At 38.8% G+C, this 24,686-nt stretch overlaps 1 protein-coding gene across 1 annotated transcript; it reads left to right on the top strand.

Moving 5' to 3' along the window:
• Positions 1-8,721: 8,721 nt before the first annotated feature.
• On the top strand, positions 8,722-13,014 carry LOC143737940 (WAP, Kazal, immunoglobulin, Kunitz and NTR domain-containing protein 2-like). The gene is made up of 2 exons (XM_077229744.1): positions 8,722-9,372; positions 10,323-13,014. The coding sequence occupies exons 1-2, from the start codon at positions 9,172-9,174 to the stop codon at positions 11,808-11,810; spliced, it is 1,689 nt and encodes a 562-aa protein (XP_077085859.1). The 5' UTR covers positions 8,722-9,171; the 3' UTR covers positions 11,811-13,014.
• Positions 13,015-24,686: the final 11,672 nt, after the last annotated feature.

The following is a 24,686-nucleotide window of genomic DNA, read 5'->3' on the forward strand; positions in this document are numbered from 1 at the left end:
TATATAGGGGATAAGTTACAATCAGACAGTGCACTGTATAGGGGATAGAGAACAATCAGACAGTGCACTATATAGGGGATAAGGTACAATCAGACAGTGTACTATATAGGGGATATGGTACAATCAGACAGTGCACTATATAGGGGATAGAGAACAATCAGACAGTGCACTATATAGGGGATAAGGTACAATCAGACAGTGCACCATATAGGGGATAGAGAACAATCAGACAGTGCACTATACAGGGGATAGAGAACAATCAGACAGTGCACTATACAGGGGATAGAGAGCAATCAGACAGTGCACTATACAGGGGATAGAAAACAATCAGACAGTGCACTATATAGGGGATAGAGAACAATCAGACAATGCACTATACAGGGGATAGAGAACAATCAGACAGTGCACTATACAGGGGATAGAGAACAATCAGACAGTACACTCTATAGGGGATAGAGAACAATCAGACAGTGCACTATACAGGGGATAGAGAGCAATCAGACAGTGCACTATACAGGGGATAGAAAACAATCAGACGGTGCACTATATAGGGGATAGAGAACAATCAGACAACGCACTATACAGGGGATAGAGAACAATCAGACAGTGCACTATACAGGGGATAGAGAACAATCAGACAGTGCACTATATAGGGGATAGAGAACAATCAGACAGTGCACTATACAGGGAATAGAGAACAATCAGACAGTTCACTATACAGGGGATAGAGAACAATCAGACAGTTCACTATACAGGGGATAGAGAACAATCAGACAGTGCACTATATAGGGGATAGAGAACAATCAGACAGTGCACTATATAGGGGATAGAGAACAATCAGACAGTGCACTACACAGGGGATAGAGAGCAATCAGACAGTGCACTATACAGGGGATAGAAAACAATCAGACAGTGCACTATACAGGGGATAGAGAGCAATCAGACAGTGCACTATACAGGGGATAGAGAACAATCAGACAGTGCACTATACAGGGGATAGAGAGCAATCAGACAGTGCACTATACAGGGGATAGAAAACAATCAGACAGTGCACTATATAGGGGATAGAGAACAATCAGACAATGCACTATACAGGGGATAGAGAACAATCAGACAGTGCACTATATAGGGGATAGAAAACAATCAGACAGTGCACTATACAGGGGATAGAGAACAATCAGACAATGCACTATACAGGGGATAGAGAACAATCAGACAGTGCACTATACAGGGGATAGAGAACAATCAGACAGTACACTCTATAGGGGATAGAGAACAATCAGACAGTGCACTATACAGGGGATAGAGAGCAATCAGACAGTGCACTATACAGGGGATAGAAAACAATCAGACGGTGCACTATATAGGGGATAGAGAACAATCAGACAACGCACTATACAGGGGATAGAGAACAATCAGACAGTGCACTATACAGGGGATAGAGAACAATCAGACAGTGCACTATATAGGGGATAGAGAACAATCAGACAGTGCACTATACAGGGAATAGAGAACAATCAGACAGTTCACTATACAGGGGATAGAGAACAATCAGACAGTTCACTATACAGGGGATAGAGAACAATCAGACAGTGCACTATATAGGGGATAGAGAACAATCAGACAGTGCACTATATAGGGGATAGAGAACAATCAGACAGTGCACTACACAGGGGATAGAGAGCAATCAGACAGTGCACTATACAGGGGATAGAAAACAATCAGACAGTGCACTATACAGGGGATAGAGAGCAATCAGACAGTGCACTATACAGGGGATAGAGAACAATCAGACAGTGCACTATACAGGGGATAGAGAGCAATCAGACAGTGCACTATACAGGGGATAGAAAACAATCAGACAGTGCAGTATATAGGGGATAGAGAACAATCAGACAATGCACTATACAGGGGATAGAGAACAATCAGACAGTGCACTATACAGGGGATAGAGAACAATCAGACAGTGCACTATATAGGGGATAGAGAACAATCAGACAGTGCAATATATAGGGGATAGAGAACAATCAGACAGTGCACTATACAGGGGATAGAGAACAATCAGACAGTTCACTATACAGGGGATAGAGAACAATCAGACAGTTCACTATACAGGGGATAGAGAACAATCAGACAGTGCACTATATAGGGGATAGAGAAAAATCAGACAGTACACTATATAGGGGATAGAGAACAATCAGACTGTGCACTATATAGGGCAGGAATGGGCAACTCTGGTCCTCGAGGGTCACTGTCCTGCAGAGTTTAGCTCCAACCCTGACAAAAAATATTTTTTAGTAATCCTGAAAACATTTATTAGCTTGTTCAGGTGTGTTTAATTAGGGTTGGAGCTAAAATCTCCAGGACAGTGGCCCTCGAGGATCGGAGTTGCCCATCCCTGATATAGGGGATAGAAAACAATCAGACAGTGCACTATACAGGGGATAGAGAACAATCAGACAGTGCACTATATAGGGGATAGAGAACAATCAGACAGTGGACTATATAGGGGATAGAGAACAATCAGACAGTGCACTATACAGGGGATAGAGAACAATCAGAAAGTGCACTATACAGGGGATAGAGAACAATCAGACAGTGCACTATACAGGGGATAGAGAACAATCAGACAGTGCACTATATAGGGGATAGAGAACAATCAGACAGTGCACTATACAGGGGATAGAGAACAATCAGACAGTGAACTATATAGGGGATAGAGAACAATCAGACAGTGCACTATACAGGGGATAGAGAACAATCAGACAGTGCACTATACAGGGGATAGAGAACAATCAGACAGTGCACTATATAGGGGATAAGGAATGATCAGACAGTGCACTATATAGGGGATAAGGAATGATCAGAAGGTGCACTATATAGGGTATAAGGAATGATCAGACGGTGCACTATATAGGGGATAAGGAATGATCAGACGGTGCACTATATAGGGGATAAGGAATGATCAGACGGTGCACTATATAGGGGATAAGGAATGATCAGACGGTGCACTATATAGGGGATAGAGAACAATCAGACAGTGCACTATATAGGGGATAGAGAACAATCAGACAGTGCACTATAAAGGGGATAGAGAACAATCAGACGGTGCACTATATAGGGGAAAAGGAATGATCAGACGGTGCACTATATAGGGGATAGAGAACAATCAGACAGTGCACTATATAGGGGATAGAGAACAATCAGACAGTGCACTATATAGGGGATAGAGAACAATCAGACGGTGCACTATATAGGGGATAGAGAACAATCAGACAATGCACTATACAGGGGATAGAGAACAATCAGACAGTGCACTATACAGGGGATAGAGAACAATCAGACAGTGCACTATATAGGGGATAGAGAACAATCAGACAGTGCACTATACAGGGGATAGAGAGCAATCAGACAGTGCACTATACAGGGGATAGAAAACAATCAGACGGTGCACTATATAGGGGATAGAGAACAATCAGACAATGCACTATACAGGGGATAGAGAACAATCAGACAGTGCACTATACAGGGGATAGAGAACAATCAGACAGTGCACTATATAGGGGATAGAGAACAATCAGACAGTGCACTATACAGGGAATAGAGAACAATCAGACAGTTCACTATACAGGGGATAGAGAACAATCAGACAGTGCACTATATAGGGGATAGAGAACAATCAGACAGTGCACTATATAGGGGATAGAGAGCAATCAGACAGTGCACTATACAGGGGATAGAAAACAATCAGACAGTGCACTATACAGGGGATAGAGAGCAATCAGACAGTCCACTATACAGGGGATAGGGAACAATCAGACAGTGCACTATACAGGGGATAGAGAGCAATCAGACAGTGCACTATACAGGGGATAGAAAACAATCAGACAGTGCACTATATAGGGGATAGAGAACAATCAGACAATGCACTATACAGGGGATAGAGAACAATCAGACAGTGCACTATACAGGGGATAGAGAACAATCAGACAGTGCACTATATAGGGGATAGAGAACAATCAGACAGTGCACTATATAGGGGATAGAGAACAATCAGACAGTGCACTATACAGGGGATAGAGAACAATCAGACAGTTCACTATACAGGGGATAGAGAACAATCAGACAGTTCACTATACAGGGGATAGAGAACAATCAGACAGTGCACTATATAGTGGATAGAGAAAAATCAGACAGTGCACTATATAGGGGATAGAGAACAATCAGACAGTGCACTATATAGGGGATAGAGAACAATCAGACAGTGCACTATATAGGGGATAGAGAACAATCAGACAGTGCACTATATAGGGGATAGAGAACAATCAGACAGTGCACTATACAGGGGATAGAGAACAATCAGACAGTTCACTATACAGGGGATAGAGAACAATCAGACAGTTCACTATACAGGGGATAGAGAACAATCAGACAGTGCACTATATAGTGGATAGAGAACAATCAGACAATGCACTATACAGGGGATAGAGAACAATCAGACAGTGCACTATACAGGGGATAGAGAACAATCAGACAGTGCACTATATAGGGGATAGAGAACAATCAGACAGTGCACTATATAGGGGATAGAGAACAATCTGACAGTGCACTATACAGGGGATAGAGAACAATCAGACAGTTCACTATACAGGGGATAGAGAACAATCAGACAGTGCACTATATAGGGGATAGAGAACAATCAGACAGTGCACTATATAGGGGATAGAGAACAATCAGACAGTGCACTATACAGGGGATAGAGAACAATCAGACAGTGCACTATACAGGGGATAGAGAACAATCAGACAGTTCACTATACAGGGGATAGAGAACAATCAGACAGTGCACTATATAGTGGATAGAGAAAAATCAGACAGTACACTATATAGGGGATAGAGAACAATCAGACTGTGCACTATATAGGGCAGGAATGGGCAACTCCGGTCCTCGAGGGTCACTGTCCTGCAGAGTTTAGCTCCAACCCTGACAAAAAATATTTTTTAGTAATCCTGAAAACATTTATTAGCTTGTTCAGGTGTGTTTAATTAGGGTTGGAGCTAAACTCTCCAGGACAGTGGCCCTCGAGGATCGGAGTTGCCCATCCCTGATATAGGGGATAGAAAACAATCAGACAGTGCACTATACAGGGGATAGAGAACAATCAGACAGTGCACTATATAGGGGATAGAGAACAATCAGACAGTGCACTATACAGGGGATAGAGAACAATCAGACAGTGCACTATATAGGGGATAGAAAACAATCAGACAGTGCACTATACAGGGGATAGAGAACAATCAGACAGTGCACTATATAGGGGATAGAAAACAATCAGACAGTGCACTATACAGGGGATAGAGAACAATCAGACAGTGCACTATATAGGGGATAGAGAACAATCAGACAGTGCACTATATAGGGGATAGAAAACAATCAGACAGTGCACTATACAGGGGATAGAGAACAATCAGACAGTGCACTATATAGGGGATAGAAAACAATCAGACAGTGCACTATACAGGGGATAGAGAACAATCAGACAGTGCACTATATAGGGGATAGAAAACAATCAGACAGTGCACTATACAGGGGATAGAGAACAATCAGACAGTGCACTATATAGGGGATAGAAAACAATCAGACAGTGCACTATACAGGGGATAGAGAACAATCAGACAGTGCACTATACAGGGGATAGAGAACAATCAGACAGTGCACTATATAGGGGATAGAAAACAATCAGACAGTGCACTATACAGGGGATAGAGAACAATCAGACAGTGCACTATACAGGGGATAGAGAACAATCAGACAGTGCACTATACAGGGGATAGAGAATCAGAATCAGAATCAGAATCAGAAAGAGCTTTATTGCCAAGTGTGCTTGCACACACAAGGAATTTGTTTTGGTACTGAGGCTTCCAGTGGACATATACAAATACAACATGAAACATAATACTACAAATTATAAGAATAAAAAATAAAAATATAAATATATGAGAATAAAACTATCACAGTTGGGTTTAGTCAGAATAGACATTTTCAGATTTACAGATTATGAACCTATTTACAGTGTTTTGAATATTATAAATAAATAAATCTACATATAAGTATCACCTGAGTTGTAGGATATTGCACTAAACAGTGGGAGTATTGCACTTACAGGCATATGCCTTGGGAGGAGTGTTAACTGTTCAGGAGGGAAATGGCCTGTGGGAAGAAACTGTTCCTGTGCCGAGATGTTCTTGTGGCCAGTGATCTGAGTCTCCGTCTTGACGGTAACAGTTCAAACAGGTGGTGTCCAGGGTGAGTGGAGTCTGTGATGATTTTACCTGCTCTCTTCCTCACTCTGGAAGAGTACAGGTCCTGGAGGTTTGGCAGGGGGGCACCAATAATCCTCTCCGCAGTCCGGACTGTCCGTTGTAGTCTCCTGATGTCTGATTTGGTAGCTGAACCAAACCAGACAGTGATGGAAGCGCACAAGACAGACTCAGTGACGGCTGAGTAGAACTGAATCAGCAGATCCTGTGGCAGGTTGAACTTCCTCAGCTGGCGAAGGAAGTACAGTCTCTGCTGGGCCTTTTTCACAGTGGAGTCAATGTGATTGTCCCACTTCAGGTCCTGAGAGATGATAGTGCCCAGGAACCTGAATGACTCCACTGCTTCCACAGAGAACAATCAGACAGTGCACTATATAGGGGATAGAGAACAATCAGACAGTGCACTATATAGGGGATAGAGAACAATCAGATAGTGCACTATATAGGGGATAGAGAACAATCAGACAGTGCACTATATATAAAATAAATTATTGCCACATTCATTGAAATGGTCAAGCTATAGAAATCTTTCAAACTAAAGACAACGAAGGGTTCAAGGGCATTCTTATTTTCAATAAAATATAGTTACTAATTATATAAATACCATATACAACAAAAACTGTATCAGTTTCAACTGTCTACGGTTTCACAACAAGGTGACATTGATTGTGCTTTAATAATTAGTATTGAACAGTCTGCTTTCATGCCTTTCACAACTAAACAGCCTATTATTTTAATAGCACACCCTGAGGTTGTATCAGTCCTCACTCGAGCCGTTTAGACTGACAGGAGTTTATTAATCTTTTGTTCCCATTACACCATTTCCTCAAACAAATACATCACTTGTTGCCTCCGTGGAGGGCAGGTAAGGTAATGCGTCTCTAGAAGAAGGACAGGAGAAAGAATGCGGTGTGTTTTAGCTACTCCTTCAGCAATCAATCACACGCGGAGAACAGTTGCTGTTTCAGTATGTTATCAATGTGCCAGCGGCTTCATGAAAGACTTTTATTCCTGCTGGAGGCCAGATCCTCTCCTCAACCTGGAGACTTCACTGAAACACGCTTCCTCTGAAACATTGGAGGAAGAAAGACTGTGTTGTTCGACGTTTAGTTAATGATATATTTGGATCCAAACACCTGAGGCGTGTATCATGCGGGAAATGGCTTTATCTGAGGCTCCATGATGAACCTTTAACATGGAACTTTTGTATTGCACTGTAATGTGGATTGTATTGTAAGATTTTCAAAATGTTCTTAAAAAAAAAAAGATTCTTAAAAACATTGGGAACCCAAAATGGTTCTTCTATGGAATCGCTGTGAGAGAAAAAAAACAACTTTTGGAAGCTTTATTTAAATTATTATTTTATTTATTTTAATAGTGTACCGTCTGAGATGCCTGGATATTTCTAAGATTTCCCAAAATCAATGTCTAATTATCAGCTTTATTTGAACACTATATTGCACAAAGATTCATAAATTCATAAAGAGCTTGTCCTCATTTGACACGCTTGTGAGTCTGAATGGGTTTTATGTGAGGACAAGGAATTTCCTATAATTGTCGAACAGTTAAAGTTAACAACAAGGCACTGTTGAGTAAATCTGTGTTCACAGGGGTAAAATAAGGTGAAGCTTCTCATGAACAACCCAGCGTTAAAACCTGATGGAAGATATTCAGGTCAGGTTATGTTAACAATATTTTAGAATAAAAGTGGTTAGTAAACTAACTTTTTGAAAGCACTTTCTGGAATAGCCTATATATATATATATATATATATATATATATATATATATAATTTATTACAGTGTTGTTTAATTCAGTCAAAGGCAGGAGTGAAAGAAGCGTGTGTTTTGTCCTGTGCACATTCCTTGGCAGAGCTAATGAGAGATAATATATTTTAATCAGCATTAGTGATTTTGCATAAACAGATTTTGTGTTTTACTCACAAGGCTGAAAGTACACTGTGTTCTACTTAAAATCAAACCTCATTTTAGGCTAATTTAATGCATGTCATATTATAATGGACTGTTTAATCAACACAAGTACAGGGCTAAATATGATTCTCAATACAACACCCATTTAGTGTATGATTGCAAAGATCATTTTACTGAACATGAAGCACCACATTTTGTGGGGGTAGAAATGGTAAAAAAAAATTGTTTACTAAACATTTGGGCAAAATACACCCATGCAGTATATACTTCATTGTTAAAGTAATTTATTTTGAATACTATCTAAGTCAATGCTTGTTCAGAACAACCACTTCAGTTGTTTCTACCTTATAATAAAACAATTTCATTTACTTTTTTTTTGTCATGCATATTTCTTTGCAAGAGCTTCATGTAGTGTGATGCTGATTTCAGTAATTCGCTGACATTTGAAAATATCCAGTTCCACCTTTCTTGTATTTTTGCGTGGCATCTTTTCTTTTTAAAGCGGACTGAAGGGATCGCGCGCGCGCGCACTTCTCTCGCGCGCGCAGATAAAGGGTTAAAGCAGCACTTCAGTTCTTTCACTGAGAGGCAGGTGTCCCAGGACAAACCCAACTCTGGACCAGATGTTTCTAATCCTCTCTCTAGAACTGCAGAGTAATTCATGTCAGTCATTTGCGCGTAAGGGCGAGATTTGTGGTCAGGCGAGCCTTTGTTGCTCAAGAAGTGAAAACTATTAGAGAGTATAAATACAGAGATCTAAACTAATTTTCCACTCACAGTATTCTGAATCTCTGGGAGATTTTCTTTTTCCCCCCCGTCCTGCTGCTAGGAAGCTCGAGTTGCACAGTTCTGGCTCAGTTGTTTCAATAAAATTAGGTTAGTAAAGTCCTCGAAATAATTCCTCATTTCTGCCCTCGAACATGTGGTGGATGCTGTTTCCTCGCTGGATCTGGTTCGTGTCGGGACAGTTTTTGCTGCTGTTTGTGGACAGGCAGTGCGTGAAAGGCATGAGTTTGCAGAGAGTTGCGTATTCCCACGCGGGGATCTGTCCAAACGACATGAACCCAAACCTGTGGGTTGATGCAATGAGCACCTGCATGCGGGAATGTGAATCTGACCAGGTTTGCCTTTTCATTCCATTGAAATTAGTCGTCATTTTGACTGTTATATATGCTTGCATGCTTGTCCATTTCATTAATATATGATATATAACTATATATATAATGTTCATCATATATATATATATATATATATATATATATATATATATATATATATATGATGAAATGAATATGTGTGAAATGAACAAACATGCTAGTAATATTTATATATTATTTGCATGTTTGTTCATTTCATATATATGATAGCAGATATATATATATATATATATGCATGCATGTTAATTTCATATATATGATGGCAGATATATATATATATATATATATATATATATATATATATATATATATATATATGCATGCATGTTAATTTCATATATATAAATATACACATTTTATATAGTCATTTATATATATATATATATTATAACATTGCAATATTTGTAATTCTTTTGATTCATGTAATCAGGATTATTAAGTGAATGCAACAATATTCTGCAATAAATGTGTGTTTGTATATATATATATATATATATATGAAATTAACACGCATACATGTTTTATTTAAATTGCATGCATTTTCATTTAATGTATATATAAAATACACATTTTATATGAGTATATTTTATTTGAGTTTATATGATATATGTTTGTATATATAGGCTATATATATATATATATACATATACATACTCTATATAAATTGCATGCATGTTCAATTTAATGTATATAAAATACAAATTTGTATATAATAATTTAGATTGCATTGCAATATTATGTATATTTCCTTTCATTCATGTAATCAAGATTATCAAGTGAATACAACAACATTCTGCAATATATGTCTAAAATGGACATGCATGCAAATAATATCCAGTATATACACACACACACACACACACACATTTTTTGTATAAATCAGGATTATTCACTCTTTGTTTACATTTGTCCAGGAATGTGAAACATTTGAGAAGTGCTGTGCCAATGTGTGTGGTAACCGCAGCTGTGTGGCGGCACGCTTCATCGACACTACAGGCAAGAAAGGGCCGATGGGTTTGCCAACGGAGGCGTCCTGCGACACGTTCCAGTGTTCCCAGCAGGGCTCCCAGTGTGACATCTGGGACGGCCAGCCGGTGTGTAAGTGCCGGGACCGGTGCGAGAGAGACCCGCTCTTCACCTGCGCCTCAGACGGCATGACGTACTACAACAAGTGCTACATGGATGCCGAAGCGTGCTCGAAGGGAATTTCCTTATCGGTCGTAATGTGTCGTTTTCATCTCACGTGGCCCAACACCAGTCCTATCCCGCCCGGCACCACTGCATTACCCACCACTACAATCCAGCGCACGACTCCGGTACACATACACACTCCTATAATGCTCGGCATCCCGTCCCAGCAATCCGTGTTCGTCGGAGACACGGCTAGCTTTCTTTGTGAAGTTGCAGGTCGCCCGAAACCTGAGATAACCTGGGAGAAACAGCACGGGAACGTGGTTATGAAACCCAATCACGTGCATGGGAACGTAGTGGTCACTAACATCGGGCAGTTGGTTATCTACAACGCACAACTGCAAGATGCCGGCGTTTACACATGCACGGCTAGCAATCCCGGCGGCTCAATTCTCGCGCATTTCCCGCTGTCGGTAATCCAGCAAGAGCCGATTATAAAGCTAAACTCCACTGGTTTCCCAGCCGAGGAGTGTTTTAAAGTGCCGGATAGCGATGATTGCGGAGAAGAAAAGCTGAGTTGGTTTTACGACGCACAGAGGAACAACTGCTTTACTTTTATGTACGGCAACTGCAGCAAAAACCGCAATCACTTCGACGATTACGACACATGCACGTCGTCGTGTCGGGACGAACTTTCCGCGCCTTGTAACCTCCCGATTTACCAGGGACCTTGCAAGGCGTACGAGCCTCGCTGGGCGTATAGCAGATCCCTGCGCCGCTGCCAACCGTTCGTGTTCGGCGGATGCAAAGGCAACGAGAACAACTTCAAAACCAAAGACGCGTGCGAAGACACATGCCCGTTCCCGAGGATCCAGCGATGCAATCCGTGCAAACCGAAGCACAAGATGGTGACCAGCTTCTGTAGGAGTGATTTCGTGATTTTAGGACGCGTGACGGAGCTCACCGAGGATCAGGATTCTGGGCACGCTTTGGTCACGGTGGAGGAGATCCTGAAGGATGAGAAAATGGGCTTGAAGTTCTTCGGGAAGGATCCGCTTGAGGTGACCCTGCAGAACATGGACTCGGCCTGTCCGTGTCCAAACGTGACCACCACAGACGGGCAGATCATCATCATGGGAGACGTACATGACGGCATGGCTGTCCTGCAACCCGACAGCTTCATCGTGCTTTCCAGCGTCAGGCGCGTCCGGAAGCTACGCGAGGTCATCAATAAAAACACCTGCGACGTTTTGAAAGAGTTCATCCAGTAGGACTTTTCCCAGACATCATGTTCACGAACGATTAAACTGTTCTGATGTTAGGCTTTTATGCTACAGTTCTTGTACCCAGACTGTTTGACATGGTTAGATATGTTTCCACTAGGGGTGTAAGGATACTGAACTCACGATACCATATTACTGCGAAACTCCAAGACATGTGATAAAAGATCAACAAAAAATGTACGATTGATTGTAATGCTAATTTGGTGTTACATTGTGTGTGTGAATGAATAGGTTTTGGACCCAAAGCACAGGACAATAGACACCAGAATACAAATATTCATGATTCTGAAGCTGAAAATACAGAATTATTTCACACGAATATGCTTTATCTCTAACTGACTAGATATATTTAAAATAATGTCACCCACTTTTTACTGGTAACATCTGACATTACCAGGACCCACAAATATTCCCCCATTGCATTATTATACATTATATTCAACATTATATACAGCAGTTTTATGTAGTACTGACACTAAAACTCTGAAAACCTGAATTATTTCTCACAGTCATTTTTATTTTGAGTGAACTATCCACAATACATGTACATGTATTGCGATATATTGTGACATGATATATTGTTACACCCCTAGTTTCTACAGCTTGAATAGAAATGCTCACATCAACTTGGACGGTTTTTATAAGAGTTGCCCTTACAGTTAAGGTAACAGAACATTTGTGGACATAGGACGCATTAATCAAACACATCTGCGAGCCAAAGAAAAGTCCCAGTGACTTCAAACGGAGCTGCCTTATAAAGTCTTTAAGTGTTGGAAATGAATGCATTTTGTGGAACATTTTTGGATAAATTAACTTTTTCCTATCTGTTCGGTTGAACTTTAATGGCGGAAGATTTGTTGTTGTTGTTCCTGTTGTGTTGATTAGATTTGCTTAATGCACTTAGATAAGTTGTACTATAATATTGAAAATAAGATCGATTTCAGTAGGAGAAATAATCCATCTTTGTGTATAGAACTGTGTATATGATTTAGCACGGACTGCATTTAATTTTAAGCTATTTATTTTTAATTCTTTTCGATTACTGATGAACCATCAGTGTGATAAAACAAAAAGCTGACTGTAATTTCTTACAAGCACTTATGTATTTCTACAATTGTCTTTTTATTATCTTCATAGTTCAGTGTCTATCATGATTTACATCGTGGAATAAACCTTTGAACCTCTGTCTAAATCTTCTACTTTTTCAAGTGCACGACACCAAATATGCAAACAAATGTTTTGGAAGAATGTTGTAATTTATTTTTATTAATTTTTTTACAATTTGTCAATACTTAGGTCATTTGGACTAAAGTGTGGATCATTTTCCATTGCTTTAGCACAAAATCCCCTTAATGATGACATATTTCATATTGAATGAATCTTTTCTCAGTCAGACACAAACAGCACTAAAACTGTATGAACCTACAGGCCAATTAGCATGTTTACATACTCTGTTAAATCATTTTGAAATATTTAACAGATCTAAAAAGGAAATACTATCAAAACAATTAGATTTAGCTTGAAACCTACATATTACCATCTACAAAAGGGATCAATTTGGGAATAATTGTGTCCTGTAATATAAACATCTAACATAAACGGCAGTGAGAGCTTTAATGCGTTTCACTCTTGACTTGAACTAGTTAATCCTATTCCTGGGTCATTTTAAACCCCAGGTAAACAGAATCCTGGGTAATTTATACACAATACATGAAACAATTCACAGTTAATCTCAGAACTACACACCAACTTGTACAAACCTCAAACTGTCACATCAAAATCAAATATTTTAGTCAAAAACACATTATCTTTTGTCAGAATCAAACTTTGGCCTCAGATTACACACATAAATAAAGACAGTTTTGGGGGTTGGCATTGGAAATCAACTGTTTGGTTACCGACATTCTTCAAAATATATTCTTTTGTGTTCAGCAGAAGAAAGAAATTCATACAGGTTTGGAACAACTTGAAGTAAATAATGACAACATTTTCAGTTTTGAGTGAACTATCCCTTTTTAGAAAATTGGAACGTGTGTGAAAAGCAGACTGAATAAAACGGTATTTGGGTGAAATGTGTCTTTGTTTTGAGAACTAAATAACTGGTTTGGGAAATTCTGCCACATGAAAAACTGCAATCCTGGGTTTTCATGCTGACGTTTCGCACTGTACATCCTTAACCCTGCGTTAACGTTCTCATTTGCATATTTGCGGTGTTAAGGCCACTGATTGGACGAACGCTACATCTTTATATAAAGGATCTAGCGCTGCCATTCTCATTACATTTACCTGACTACAATCAAGTTTATACTGAATGGACATATCAGATTATAAAGGTAAGAATGGAACGGTCTCTTCTTCACTCCAATTGTCATGTTTTGTGTCTTAACTAGACATTTTTCCCCACAAACGCTGAAACGACTGTTAGCCTAAGGCGCGGTGTGTCGTTTACAGTAACGTTAGCCTACAAAACAAGTGACTATGAGGAACGCGATTGGTTTTCAGTTGCTACCAGTTTTTAAACCCGGGTAAAAGCGCTGCTAACCCTGCTGAATTGTGAAACACTTATTTTGCCAGGGTTTAAAGCAGGGGTTTGAACGACTATAAACCGACTATAACTCTTTTGTCACTCATAACACAGACTTATAAAACACTTAACAACAACAGGCACCATTATGCTTTAGTGTTTTCCTTTGTAAAATTTCTTAACAAAACAAGAATGGCACAAATTCACTGGATTATATGTTACATGGTTCATGTTTAGGCTACATTACAGTACAAAATTATTCCTAAGGATAAGCTTACACGACCATGATGTAGCTAATAAAAATGGAAAAACGTATCCCTTTGCATGTTTCACATAGCTACAGATAACAACGTTGTCAAAACAATTTTGTTCACACGGATCCATAAAAATGACTAGGCCTAATCGCTTTATTCTGCTGCCAGTCCAGTAGGTGGCGATGTCACTTTGTAAAGACATGAACACATAACACGCATGTGCATGACGTCACCGTTTTCACAAATTCAGGTATTTGTCGTTTACCAGCAGATGATAATGGGATCGTTTTCAAAAACGAGCACTTTTTGTGCAAAAGTTTGCGTTTTCAGGCCCCCGAAATGCTGTTGTCATGTAAATGAGTGGCCAAAATGCATAAAAGGTTTTCAGTTTTTAGTTGAAAATATGTTGTGTAAATAGCCCAAAAGTTGTGCTATTTTGTATAAATGGAAATAAATTTGAAGACTAAGCGGCCTTTTACACAACACCTTTTTCAAATAAAAACTTAAAAAATGTTATACATTTTTGCCATTCATTTACACGACAACAACGTTTTGGGGGCCTGAAAACACAAACTTTTGAAATTTTTTGGAAACGTGATATCATGCACGTTTGTTACGTGTTTACTCTATATGTTTGTAGTGATTCTTTACAAAGTGACATCGCCATCTACTGGGCTGGCAGCAGAATACAGCGCATAGTCGTTTCTATTTCACAATTGTGAATTATAAAGTCCGAATTTTTTTGATATAAACTGGCAATTGTGTGTTATAAAGTCAGAATTGCATGATATAAAGTTGCAATTGCATGTTATAATGTCAGATGTGAGATAAAAACGTAGTTCTGAGAAAAAAAGTCAGAATTGCTAGTTTATTTCTCGCAATTGTGAGATGAAAAGTCGCAATTAGCTTTTTAAATGTTTTATTCAATGACGGAAACAAGCTTCCATATATTTCAATATGAAATTGATATAGAAATATAGCAAGCTGTTGTCTCATTCAGTTTTGTATTATGTTAGGATTTGAATGCAAGTTTAACAATTTTGAAAAGAGTTTGTAAAAGCATAATGTTAGGTGTTTGAGAAAGGAATTAATGTAATTTCAAAGATTGAATGCATTTCGTGCCAAAGCAATGGCAAATTATCCATAGTTTAGTTTAGAGAAGAGTTTTGTAAAAGTGAAATGGGTCCTTTAGCGATTGCAAAAAAACAAACCATTTGAGATCATCCTCATACCTGGTTTAAAATACTAATTATATACAGTCAGACCAAAAATTATTCAGACACCAGATATAATTTTAGATTTTTTTTACTAGTGTGTGCAGGACACTAGTTCATTTATGTAAGTGAGGAGAGCAAAATAAAGTAAACGGTGACATATTATACCCCAAAATTCTGCATACAGTGTAAAATTTATACAAATTTGGGACCAAAAAATGATTGGGACACTTTGAGCTGATCATGTTTTGCTGAAGTGTTTTTTCTTTAATTGCTAATGCACCTTTTTACACCACAGACTGAACAACATGAAGCATTGCTTGGTGATTGGCTGAGCTAAACTGGTATTATCTAATTGTGTAGTTAAATTTAACAGCTGACAGATATTCAACATAATTCATGTGTGAGAGTCTAACAGAAGGACGGACAAAACCAGAGTTCTTGCCAGATTTTATTACCATTTTCTAAACTATAGCGAAAAAACTGTGATAATGTGAGACATGTTGCAGGAGTCTGAATATATTTTGGTTTGACTGTATGTTCCATCATAACGGTTTTATGTTGGGCGAAATGAATAACCCATAAGTTTGTCCTCACTGAAGCCTGAACGTTTGAGTTTTTCTGATGAAGTTGTGGATGTTTGACTCCAGCTCTCTCTCTCTCACACACACACACACACACACACACACACACACACACACACACACACACACACACACACACACACACACACACACACACACACACACACACACACACACACACACACACTCCAGCACAGACGGGGCCCCTCGGCTCATTCCTGCAGACTCAGACGCAGGGCCATGCTGAGATACAAGATCAAGAACTGTTTGCATATGAGCTTTGACCATTTGGGACTTCCTCTAATGTCCTAACAGATGTTTTCCTTATAGTTTTTCAAGGGTGGGCTTCAAAAGACGCAGGCGGTGGAAAGCAAACCCGTGACCTTAAAACCAGAGAGTGGCAGAACAGAAAAATATCAAACAAGTTTTTTTTATCCGCCAGACGTTTCAAAGGGAAAGATCTGTCATTCAGAATTGCAGCACTTTAGCAGAACTTAAAGGGATAGTTCACCCAAAACTGAAAATTAGCCTATGATTTACTCACCCTCATCCTAAGTGTATATGACATTCTTATTTCAGACGAATACAATCAGAGTTATATTAAAAAATGTCCTGGCTCTTCCTTTATAATGGCAGTGAATGGCCGTTTCTGTTTTGAAGTCCACAAAAGTGCATCTGTCCATCATAAAAGTGCATCTATCCATCATAAAAGTGCATCTGTAGGTCATAAAAGTGGATCTATCCATCATAAAAGTGCATCTGTCCATCATAAAAGTGCATCTGTCCATCATAAAAGTGCATCTATCCATCATAAAAGTGCATCTATCCATCATAAAAGTGCATCTATCCATCATAAAAGTGCATCTATCCGTCATAAAAGTGCATCTATCCGTCATAAAAGTGCATCTGTCCATCATGAAAGTGCATCTATCCGTCATGAAAGTGCATCTATCCATCATAAAAGTGCATCTATCCATCATAAAAGTGCATCTATCCATCATAAAAGTGCATCTATCATAAAAGTGCATCTATCCATTATAGAAGTGCATCTGTCCATCATAAAAGTGGATCTATCCATCATAAAAGTGCATCTGTCCATCATGAAAGTGCATCTATCCGTCATGAAAGTGCATCTATCCATCATAAAAGTGCATCTATCCATCATAAAAGTGCATCTGTCCATCATAAAAGTGCATCTATCCATCATAAAAGTGCATCTATCATAAAAGTGCATCTATCCATTATAGAAGTGCATCTGTCCATCATAAAAGTGGATCTATCCATCATAAAAGTGCATCTGTCCATCATAAAAGTGCATCTATCCGTCATAAAAGTGCATCTGTCCATCATAAAAGTGCCTCTATCCGTCATAAAAGTGCATCTGTCCATCATAAAAGTGCATCTATCCATCATAAAAGTGCATCCGTCCATTATAAGTGCATCTGTCCGTCATAAAAGTGCATCTATCCATCATAAAAGTGCATCTGTCCATCATAAAAGTGCATCTGTCCGTCATAAAAGTTCATCTATCCATCATAAAAGTGCATCTATGATAGTGCATCTGTCCATCATAAAAGTGCATCTGTCCATCATAAAAGTGCATCTATCCATCATAAAAGTGCATCTATCCATCATAAAAGTGCATCTATCCGTCATAAAAGTGCATCTGTCCGTCATAAAAGTTCATCTATCCATCATAAAAGTGCATCTATCCATCATAAAAGTGCATCTGTCCATCATAAAAGTGCATCTATCCATCATAAAAGTGCATCTGTCCATCATAAAAGTGCATCTATCCGTCATAAAAGTGCATCTGTCCGTCATAAAAGTTCATCTATCCATCATAAAAGTGCATCTATCCATCATAAAAGTGCATCTGTCCATCATAAAAGTGCATCTATCCATCATAAAAGTGCATCTATCCATCATAAAAGTGCATCTATCCATCATAAAAGTGCATCTGTCCGTCATAAAAGTTCATCTATCCATCATAAAAGTGCATCTATGATAGTGCATCTGTCCATCATAAAAGTGCATCTGTCCATCATAAAAGTGCATCTATCCATCATAAAAGTGCATCTGTCCATCATAAAAGTGCATCTGTCCGTCATAAAAGTGTATCTATGATAGTGCATCTGTCCATCATAAAAGTGCATATATCGTCATAAAAGTGCATCTATCCATCATAAAAGTGCATCTATCCATCATAAAAGTGCATCTATCCGTCATAAAAGTGCATCTGTCCATCATAAAAGTGCATCTATCCATCATAAAAGTGCATCTATCCATCATAAAAGTGCATCTATCCGTCATAAAAGTGCATCTGTCCGTCATAAAAGTGCATCTATGATAGTGCATCTGTCCGTCATAAAAGTGCATCTATGATAGTGCATCTGTCCATCATAAAAGTGCATCTATCTATCATAAAAGTGCATCTATCCGTCATAAAAGTGGATCTATCCGTCATAAAAGTGCATCTATCCGTCATAAAAGTGCATCTATCCATCATAAAAGTGCATCTATCCAACATAAAAGTGCATCTATCCATCATAAAAGTGCATCTGTCCATCATAAAAATGCATCTGTCCGTCATAAAAGTGCATCTATGATAGTGCATCTATCCATCATAAAAGTCCATCTATCCGTCATAAAAGTGCATCTATCCATCATAAAAGTGCATCTATCTATCATAAAAGTGCATCTATCCGTCATAAAAGTGCATCTATCCATCATAAAAGTGGATCTATCCGTCATAAAAGTGGATCTATCCGTCATAAAAGTGCATCTATCCGTCATAAAAGTGCATCTATCTATCATAAAAGTGCATCTATCCGTCATAAAAGTGCATCTATCCGTCATAAAAGTGCATCTATCTATCATAAAAGTGCATCTATCTATCATAAAAGTGCATCTATCCATCATAAAAGTGCATCTGTCCATCATAAAAGTGCATCTATCCGTCATAAAAGTACCTCTATCCGTCATAAAAGTGCATCTGTCCATCATAAAAGTGCATCTATCCATCATAAAAGTGCATCTGTCCATCATAAGTGCATCTGTCCATCATAAAAGTGCATCTGTCATAAAAGTGCATCTGTCATAAAAGTGCATCTATCCATCATAAAAGTGCATCTGTCCATCATAAAAGTGGATCTATCCATCATAAAAGTGCATCTATCCGTCATAAAAGTGCATCTGTCCATCATAAAAGTGCCTCTATCCATCATAAAAGTGCATCTATCCGTCATAAAAGTGCATCTATCCGTCATAAAAGTGCATCTATTCGTCATAAGTGCATCTGTCCATCATAAAAGTGCATCTATCCATCATAAAAGTGCATCTGTCCATCATAAAAGTGGATCCGTCCATCATAAAAGTGCATCTATCCATCATAAAAGTGCATCTATCCGTCATAAAAGTGCATCTGTCCATCATAAAAGTGCATCTGTCCATCATAAAGTGACGGATAAAAACGGATAGATGCACTTTTACACTTGATACCAATCTCTCATTTGAAAGTCATGTATCTGTCCGTCATAAGTGCATCTGTCCGTCATAAGTGCATCCGTCCATCGTAAAAGTGCATCCGTCATAAAAGTGCACCTATCCATCATAAAAGTGCACCTATCCGTCATAAAAGTGCATCTGTCCATCATAAAAGTGCATATATCGTCATAAAAGTGCATCTATCCATCATAAAAGTGCATCTATCCATCATAAAAGTGCATCTATCCGTCATAAAAGTGCATCTGTCCATCATAAAAGTGCATCTATCCATCATAAAAGTGCATCTATCCATCATAAAAGTGCATCTATCCGTCATAAAAGTGCATCTGTCCGTCATAAAAGTGCCTCTATGATAGTGCATCTGTCCATCATAAAAGTGCATCTATCCGTCATAAAAGTGCATCTATCCAACATAAAAGTGCATCTATCCATCATAAAAGTGCATCTGTCCATCATAAAAGTGCATCTGTCCGTCATAAAAGTGCATCTATGATAGTGCATCTATCCATCATAAAAGTCCATCTATCCGTCATAAAAGTGCATCTATCCATCATAAAAGTGCATCTATCCATCATAAAAGTGCGTCTATCCGTCATAAAAGTGCATCTATCTGTCATAAAAGTGCATCTATCCATCATAAAAGTGGATCTATCCGTCATAAAAGTGGATCTATCCGTCATAAAAGTGCATCTATCCGTCATAAAAGTGCATCTATCCGTCATAAAAGTGCATCTATCTATCATAAAAGTGCATCTATCCGTCATAAAAGTGCATCTATCCGTCATAGAAGTGCATCTATCTATCATAAAAGTGCATCTATCCATCATAAAAGTGCATCTGTCCATCATAAAAGTGCATCTATCCGTCATAAAAGTGCCTCTATCCGTCATAAAAGTGCATATGTCCATCATAAAAGTGCATCTATCCATCATAAAAGTGCATCTGTCCATCATAAGTGCATCTGTCCATCATAAAAGTGCATCTGTCATAAAAGTGCATCTGTCATAAAAGTGCATCTATCCATCATAAAAGTGCATCTGTCCATCATAAAAGTGGATCTATCCATCATAAAAGTGCATCTATCCGTCATAAAAGTGCATCTGTCCATCATAAAAGTGCCTCTATCCATCATAAAAGTGCATCTATCCGTCATAAAAGTGCATCTATCCGTCATAAAAGTGCATCTATTCGTCATAAGTGCATCTGTCCATCATAAAAGTGCATCTATCCGTCATAAAAGTGCATCTGTCCATCATAAAAGTGCATCTGTCCATCATAAAGTGACGGATAAAAACGGATAGATGCACTTTTACACTTGATACCAATCTCTCATTTGAAAGTCATGTATCTGTCCGTCATAAGTTTATCCGTCCATCGTAAAAGTGCATCCGTCATAAAAGTGCATCTATCCGTCATAAAAGTGCATCTATCCGTCATAAAAGTGCATCTATCCCTGATAAAAGTGCATCTATCCCTGATAAAAGTGCATCTATCATCATAAAAGTGCATCTATCCATCATAAAAGTGCATCTGTCCATTATAAAAGTGCATCTATCCCTGATAAAAGTGCATCTATCATCATAAAAGTGCATCTATCCATCATAAAAGTGCATCTATCCCTGATAAAAGTGCATCTATCCATCATAAAAGTGCATCTATCCGTCATAAAAGTGCATCTATCGTCATAAGTGCATCTGTCCATCATAAAAGTGCATCTATCCATCATAAAAGTGCATCTATCCGTTATAAAAGTGCATCTGTCCATCATAAAAGTGCATCTGTCCATCATAAAGTGACGGATAAAGACGGATAGATGCACTTTTACACTTGATACCACTTGATACCAATCTCTCATTTGAAAGTCACGTATCTGTCCGTCATAAGTGCATCTGTCCGTCATAAGTGCATCCGTCCATCATAAAAGTGCATCTATCCATCATAAAAGTGCACCTATCCGTCATAAAAGTGCATCTGTCCATTATAAAAGTGCATCCGTCATAAAAGTGCACCTATCCATCATAAAAGTGCACCTATCCGTCATAAAAGTGCATCTGTCCATTATAAAAGTGCATCTATCCCTGATAAAAGTGCATCTATCCCTGATAAAAGTGCATCTATCATCATAAAAGTGCATCTATCCATCATAAAAGTGCATCTGTCCATTATAAAAGTGCATCTGTCCCTGATAAAAGTGCATCTATCATCATAAAAGTGCATCTATCCATCATAAAAGTGCATCTATCCCTGATAAAAGTGCATCTATCCATCATAAAAGTGCATCTATCCGTTATAAAAGTGCATCTATCGTCATAAGTGCATCTGTCCATCATAAAAGTGCATCTATCCGTTATAAAAGTGCATCTGTCCATCATAAAAGTGCATCTGTCCATCATAAAGTGACGGATAAAGACGGATAGATGCACTTTTACACTTGATACCACTTGATACCAATCTCAAATTTGAAAGTCACGTATCTGTCCATCATAAGTGCATCCGTCCATCATAAAAGTGCATCCGTCATAAAAGTGCACCTATCCATCATAAAAGTGCACCTATCCGTCATAAAAGTGCATCTATCCATCATAAAAGTGCATCTGTCCATTATAAAAGTGCATCTATCCCTGATAAAAGTGCATCTATCATCATAAAAGTGCATCGATCCATCATAAAAGTGCATCTATCCGTCATAAGTGCATCTCTCCGTCATAAGTGCATCTGTCCATCATAAAAGTTCATCTATCCATCATAAAAGTGCATCTATCCATCATAAAAGTGCATCTGTCCATCATAAAAGTGCATCTGTCCATCATAAAAGTGCATCTGTCCATCATAAAGTGACGGATAAAGACGGATAGATGCACTTTTACACTTGATACCACTTGATACCAATCTCTCATTTGAAAGTCACGTGTCTAGTATCTGTAAAAGTGCATTTTACCATCTTGAAAATATATCTAAATTACGTCATATGCTCTCATTGACAAATGCGGAACAATTATTTCATGCGTTCATGACATCAAGGCTAGATTATTGTAATGCTCTACTGGGTGTTTTCCCTGCACGCTTAATAAACAAACTACAGCTAGTTCAAAACGCAGCCGCTAGAGTTCTTACCAGAACCAGGAAGTACGACCATATTAGCCCGGTTCTGTCAACACTGCATTGGCTCCCTATTAAACATCGTATACATTTTAAAATATTGCTGATTACTTACAAAGCACTAAATGGTTTAGCTCCGCAGTACTTGAGCGAGCTCTTAACCCATTATAGTTCTTCACGTCTACTGCGATCTCAAAACTCCGGGCAGTTGATAATACCTAGAATATCAAAATCAACTGCTGGCGGTAGATCCTTTTCCTATTTAGCACCAAAACTTTGGAACAATCTTCCTAACATTGTCCGGGAAGCAGACACAGTCTGTCAGTTCAAATCTAGACTAAAAACACATCTCTTTGGCTTAGCATACACATAACGCATTATAGATTGCTATAATTCAATGTTAGGCTGCATAGTTTAGATCAGCCGGAACCGGGAACACTTCCCATAAATCCTGATGTACTTTGTACATCATAAGAAGGATGGCGTCTACGCTAATATCAGTCTCTCTGTTTAACCCGAGGTTTACCGCAGTCCGCCGGATCCAGGCCATATCTAGATCTGAGGAAGGACCATCACATGGACACGACGACAACGCATCCCTGAAGTGCCAGCCTCATCAACACTGTGAAGGCCTCATGGACACCTCAACAAACTCGTCTCCATACCAGCGTGATGACTCCGACCCCTAACCAGATGAACTGGATAAATATTGTGAAAGTTCTGATCCAATCTGACTTCTGACCTATTATGCCGCCTAAATCATAATCATACACTGTTCGTTTGTTGGCCACAGGAGGACTGGCCCCCCGACTGAGCCTGGGTTCTCCAAAGGTTTATTTCTCCATTCTGTCACTGATGGAGTTTTGGTTCCTTGCCACTGTCGCCTTTTTCTTTTCGCCTTCATTCGCCATTGGCTTTTGGCTTGCTTAGTTGGGGACATTTAATTTTGAATTTAACAATACTATTACAACTTTACTTTCCTGTTATCTCTGTAAAGCTGCTTTGAAACAATTTGTATTGTAAAAGTGCTATATAAATAAAGGTGACTTGACTTTTATGATGGACAGTCATGGGCTATCAAATCATGGGCTAATTTTCAGTTTTGTGTGAACTATCCCTTTAAGTGATTTGATAGGTTAAATGTTCTGTAAGGAGAGAGCGATGTCGTGTCCTGGGATGCCCTGCAGTTTTCCAGTTATAGTAATAAGTAGCGATGGAGCAGGGAATACCTTCTCTCGCCCAAAGTAAACATGAATGTTCCTGTTGTAAATATGCAGCGTAGAAACGGTTCATTGTAGCTGCAAATCCTCCTGGCATCATAAAAGAAAATTTACGGCACTATGTGTGCCGTTCCAATTCAGATTAATGGGAACCTCACGCACGTCTCTGATATGCCAAGTGTGTGTGAGTTATGCAAAGCTTGTTCAATGAATTTGGTTCCTGGTTTCTGGTACTTCAATCTGACCAACACAGACCCGCCGGACCCACAGCAGCGCAACACTGAGCAATAAACCAGATGCTTGCCAAGGTAATCTATGCATTGCAAATATTGCAGATCAGCATATGTTGCTTTGCTGGTGTCCTAATTAGTTGATAATTATAGGGAACGGTTCTGGTTTTCAATGAAAGTCCAATTTGGAGCCATAATTATTACAATAATGTTGTTTACACACTGGGATATT

This window comes from Siphateles boraxobius, unplaced genomic scaffold (genome assembly GCF_051911475.1).
Source record: "Siphateles boraxobius isolate OS27281-9 unplaced genomic scaffold, OSU_SipBor_1 131, whole genome shotgun sequence".
NCBI classification, from domain to species: Eukaryota; Metazoa; Chordata; class Actinopteri; order Cypriniformes; family Leuciscidae; genus Siphateles; species Siphateles boraxobius.